Source organism: Limulus polyphemus, unplaced genomic scaffold, assembly GCF_000517525.1.
Source record: "Limulus polyphemus unplaced genomic scaffold, Limulus_polyphemus-2.1.2 Scaffold1898, whole genome shotgun sequence".
Lineage (NCBI taxonomy): Eukaryota > Metazoa > Arthropoda > Merostomata > Xiphosura > Limulidae > Limulus > Limulus polyphemus.
Window position 1 is genome coordinate 5,695 of NW_013667508.1, and position 5,923 is coordinate 11,617.

The window sequence follows — 5,923 nt, forward strand, 5'->3', positions numbered from 1 at the left end:
ACTTGCTGGAAAACGCAGATGAAAGGGGGGGGGGACACTTGCCGCTCCCTGGAAAATGATAAAAATAATTATTTCTTTATTCATTCAGCATATGTATATGTATTTTTTTGTTCAATTAACAAGTTCACACTACTCCCCCTCCCCTTCACTGGGAAAGTGTCTGCGGACGTCCATGCACCCCTTTCCTCTGTTAAACGCAATGTACTCGTGTTTCGGCGCAACTTAAGTTTACAAATAAAATTACTTAATCACGACTCTCTTTGTTTTTCCATACATAACTTCCATTTATTTCTTACCTTTTCAATGCGACTTAATTGTCACTTCAAGATATTATTTTAACGTGTTTTGTTGTTTTCTTGTGCGCGCTCGCGCGTGTGTAAATTCTCTCCTTTTCGATGTCATAAGTCTGTATCCATGAAAGTCGAGCGAGGAACTTCCAGCAAACAAATTAATTCTCAGCGGGTTATTGTGCAGTGTTTTAGTAGCATAGATTAGTTAGATATACTGTCCCACATAAACTAAAAGCATATATCACAGTTAACAAACAAAAATAAAACAGTCATAAGTGCCAATTTTCATAAAATGAAATAATATTTTTTTTCCAATAAAGGTGCGAATAAAGATAATTTAGTCGAAAATTTGATTTTCTGGACACTTACTGAAGCTTATGTATTTATAAATCAGATGTCTACCAGTCCCTCAGTTGACGATATCTTTGTGTGTACCCTCCACCCCTAAATGTACCCTAGTCATAAAGATTATGGTTGTATTTAGGCTTATTAATGGAGCTCAATGATGAGATATTACTAATAGTAAACATTATATTATCTATACCCCCAAAATTAGATAGCTCAATTTGGAAGTCATGCTACGTATAATATAAAAAGATGATAAGGATATGCTCTATTTCCTGCTTATGTTAGGGCGTTTATGGGCAACTTATGATGTGAAACCTCCCTCTTTCAGTTTCGTTTTTTTTTTTTAATACATATACCTTTATACGGTGTCGTGCACTTTTCAGTGAACATTTGTTTTAGTGTGTGCGTATGTGTGCAAACGTGTTTGTTCTACAAGGTGGACGCGGATTGGGTCTTAATGTCGGGGCCAGGACGAGTGAAACAGGGTCGACCATTCTCAAAACCGGTCTTCCAACCGGTAAAGACGAGCGGGAAAAACAGCGATGAAAGCATATGCCTGCTATGACTGACCCTAAAAGCCAGTTTTACCACGTTAATTTAGGTGCCATATTCTTGTGCTGGAGTTTCGTGTTACTCATAACCATCGAGAAAACGGTTCAGGAAGGATATAGTTTGTATATTTTCCTAACAGCGGAATGAGATTTTGTGAACGGCCATGTACGATCTTGTGTCACAAGTGTTGAAAAGTAGGCCACCGCAAAGGAATTGTTTTTATTTGCCTTCGACAAACTGAACTTCAGTATTGAAAGCAACAAGGAAATGATGCAACTGGTCCTGGTTTAACTCTCTCCCTGAGCTTAACAAAAAGTGACTTTCCTTTAAATTACGCATCACAAATTTTCGAATTTGAGCATGAAAAGACAACTAATATTTTAAGCTTACCAGATTTGGAATACTTAGGTGAAAACAATAGTTTTAGTCACAGTTTGACTAGTTGAGTAATGAACAATGGACTTGCAACTGTGGTTGAACAGAAGTATCCGTGACAGACAACAATCTTTGCAATTGCAACGCATTTGCGGAGCGCATTTATTTACCATGGTTTGTATCGTAACCATAAAGGTAATGTTTTATTTGGGTTTCGGATAAAAAAACAAACACGAGATTTTCGCAAAGTTTCTTCATTACATACATCACTTTAATAAACGTCCAGTCTTATAGAATTTCCAACTTTTATGTTAACTCTCTATTTTGGAAAACCGCATTTTTCGTTCTCACCATGAGTACAAGAGGAACTTTCTTGTCTGCCTTTTTGGGTCTTTTGTTCGTGGTTTGTAGTTTCTTTCTGCTTTGTAATCTAATACTGGAAGTAAACGTGTTCATGTCAAGGCGAACACCTCCTTTCTGGATAGGTCGCGGTGTTTTGTGGGAAAGCATCCATCCAAAAATAATTTCTTCCACTCGTCCGTCGGTAATTAGCGTTCGTTCGCCACTCATTAGCGACCAAGTTCGACTTTCACCGATAATTAACGTGGTCTTCACGGCCAAGTACGCCTATCGTAACTTAAAGATTATCCGTAGGATACAGTTATGTCTCAGAAGCCTCCTCCAGATGACCAATTCTTCAATTCACTTCCACGTGGTTCTGGACATCCCAAGCATAAGACGCGTTGAAAGAGCATTAAAAAAGATTGCATACATTACTAAGAAACAATTCAAGGTGAGAATGTTTTAATCTCTAAGAATATATTGTAGGAGCTTTTTAAATATCGTAACATTATAGTAACACAGTAACCATCCGTAGAACACATCTAAAGATAAGCATTTGTCTTTTTAAGAAAAGTTTCCAAGTTCTGAAAAAAAGAAAAGAAATATACTTGTTTCTCATAACTATTTGTCACATATCACTGAGTTAGAGCGATTTCAGTAAATTCCATCTCTAATCGGTGACACTGGATAAGGGTCAAGCCAAAATAAAATATAAACCTTATGATAGTGTTTGTGTAAATAGTGCAGGTTGCCTATATCAATACAGATTACTTGTAGTGTGTACGAAACATTAAAAATACCTAACGCATTCCTATAATTACCTCCAAACATTTAAAGTTTAATTACAGGTCTTCACACCAGTCAACTGCTGTTACTACAAAAGCTTTTAGTAACAGCAGTTGACTAGTGTGAAAGATTTGTTCAATGTGTAAGTGATCTCTTGCATAAACTAAAGTATGACTGTTTTCGCGACTGTAAAATATATATATGTGAGTATCTGATCCTGCGATTTATTCAAAATATCGAGATACAAAGTAAGAAAAATCTTAACAAAAATAAGGAACACGCGCATAATCTTATGTTTGCAAGAAGTTCAGATATGTGCACAAATAAAGTATGGACAAGTTGAATATAAGCTAACATACATTTTAATTATTATACAGATACTACGAATGATTCAAAGACAATAATTACTCAACTGTTTAATTTACTTATATTTGCTATAGTCCTTTTTGCGTTACTACTGTCTGGCCACGTGTGATGTCATTTCCGTTTTGTAAAAAAAAAAGCTGTGATTCGTGTAAAAAGAAGTATTTATAAAATAAGATAATTCGAGAAATAAACATTAGAATAGACCAGTAATATTTTTTACACACATATATAAAGAAGAAAGGTAGAAGTTATTTGGAGTAAATTGAAATACGCATGATCATAAATATAGGTCAACCTTAATGACGTCAGAACCTGTTTGAGACGCAGCATGAATTCAGTAAGAATCTGGTTTTTCACGTTGAAAGGCTGATTCATCTCCGTTACGTGTTCTTGTCATTTGACAAAAATAATCTTCAGTTCCTCATTCATATTGTGACAAATGTAGTCAGTAGGTCTTGCAACAAGCTGTTTTCAGTTAGTAATTTTTTAATTACCCCCAGTCCTCTAATTCTTGAGGAATTTATAGCTTATCTAAAGTCAATATAATGAACGGTTGTTTTTTGTTTTGTTAAGTACTTATTGTTCGATAAAACCGCTTCAAATTAGTCGTACCAGTTAGTAGAAAATCAGTTTTTCTATAGCACGTGCTTGTGTGTACGTAGGAATAAGGAATGATCCCATGTCGTATTCATTTAAAGTTGCAACCTGTAGTTGTCATAATTACATATTTTATTATTTTTAAGGTAGGTTTGAATAATGCGTTAACATGTATTCTAGGTTCCTCGTGAACTTTATTCTGCCTTTTCTCTTAGTTCTGAATCAAAGTTTCTGGCTTCGTGTTGACCTGATAAAATAAAGCCCGAAACGTCGTTTCAAAGAACATTAATAGAAAACACTCCGTCCACATATTAAAAAACCGGTTCACGTTAAAATCCAGTGATTTTCACTTTCCTCAACATTCAATCGATAATTTTTGTCGGTTAAAAGAAAACCTTTCTACAGGGACTCTTCCTTGGGATACCACAGGTAATGTAAAACACACTGCAAAACTGTTATCCCTATTATATACATATATATAATGGAAAACTATTCTTTTTCCCTTTTCTAAGTCTTTTATGCTAAAGTCGTCTATTTTTACTGTGTTTTACAAGGAACATTAAAAAAACATGATAAAACCGAACATTGCTTCGTAATTTAACAAATTATTAAACACAGTAGAAGTAACTTTATTGAACTGTGGCATCAGATAAGCAGTCTTCTTCTAAGACATACAAAATGTTACTTTCATACGTAAATTATTAAAGTAGGCTTAGAAAATTACCTTGCAAGTCCTTTCAAGTCTATTTTCATTTACTTTTGCGTTGATACTGTACTTATATAATGACCAAACTCTTAACCATTTACTGCTTATTACAAAATGTGACTATAAAATAAATAAATGACATATGAAGAACAAAACAGGCAACGTATCCTTTTAAAAATAATCAACTTCGAAAAAGTAAATGGTCTAAGATATTTTTCCATTGACTTTTAATCTACGATCTGGTTTGGTTGTTGTTGAGTACAAAGCTGCACGATAGGCTATCTGTGCTCTGCCCACCACGAGTATCGAAACCCGATCTTTATCCAATAACTTACGAACATCCAGGGACCATTGGGTTCTTTAAAGGGGCTATCCTTGCACACTAACCCTTGGCAAAATTTAAATTTAAGCTCAAATTTACGTTTCGGGGGAGTTATCAATTTCCCTCTTAATTCTTAAGTCAATCACCCTGTTTAAAAAAAAAACTGTCATATCTGTAGCCTAGCCCGTCTTTTTCAAATCTTAAAATGTTATGCAGCAATCACAAGTACTGTATACATGTTATGATATTTTAACTATATTTTTGTCATTAAAAATGAAGTCAGGTATAATTTTGTTCTTCAATAGGTATCTTATCTCGATGCTGACATTATCTCGTTGAATCATCAAGAAGTAATTAAAGTAATGAGAAGATACTTCTTCACTAAGGATGTTGGACGATATAACGACGACATATTTTTCATCTCAGAAATATTTCATCACGTGTTTCATTTCGAGAAAGCGATAATGATCGATCTCGACCTCAAGTTTAAAGCAGATATTTTACATTTATATCAGCATTTTGAAAATTTCAATGATACCCACATAATGGCGATGTCCAATGACCTTCAACCACAGTACAGAGAAGACTTTGGAGAGTACCGCCGTCTCCACCCTGGAACGGACGTGGGATCACCTAGACCAGGAAAGCAAGGATTTAATACAGGAGTAGTCCTCTTTCATCTGGAACGGATGAGAAATTCAATATTATACAACAAACTTCTGCAGTCCGATGTTCTCGGGTCCCTGTGCTCGAAGTATTACTTTAAAGGCTACCTGGGTCATCAAGACTTTTTTACTCTGACCGGCATGGAGTATCCAAACCTGTATTACACTCTGGACTGCACGTGGAACAGACAACTGGACACAGCTTGGATGAAGAACGTCAATGAAACAGTATTTGATTCATACCACGAATGTGCTGGAACAGTAAAGATCTATCATGGAAATGGAAACTCACTAATCCCATTTACGTAAAAAGTATTTGTGTGCCGATTTTTACTGAACTATTAAGAGTATTTGAGTGCCGATTTTTACTGAACTATTAAGAGTAAATATTCTAGTATATTCTAGAAGGAAAAAGAGGCTATTATGATATTATACACTTTTATTTTTGTGTTTTTCGCACTTAAAAAAATCACGTTAAAGACCTAACTATTAAGAGTATTTGAGTGCCGATTTTTACTCAACTATTAAGAGTATTTGAGTGCCGATTTTTACTGAACTATTAAGTATTTGTTCG

At 34.9% G+C, this 5,923-nt stretch overlaps 1 protein-coding gene across 1 annotated transcript; it reads left to right on the top strand.

Moving 5' to 3' along the window:
• Positions 1-5,229: 5,229 nt before the first annotated feature.
• Positions 5,230-5,658, top strand: LOC106465295 (xyloside xylosyltransferase 1-like). Its single transcript, XM_022393163.1, has one exon. The coding sequence runs from the start codon at positions 5,230-5,232 to the stop codon at positions 5,656-5,658; it is 429 nt and encodes a 142-aa protein (XP_022248871.1).
• The last annotated feature ends 265 nt before the right edge of the window (positions 5,659-5,923 follow it).

Coding starts and splice junctions, on each gene's coding strand:
- LOC106465295 (XM_022393163.1), top strand. CDS start 5,230: ATGGCGATGTCCAATGACCTTCAACCACAGTACAGAGAAGACTTTGGA.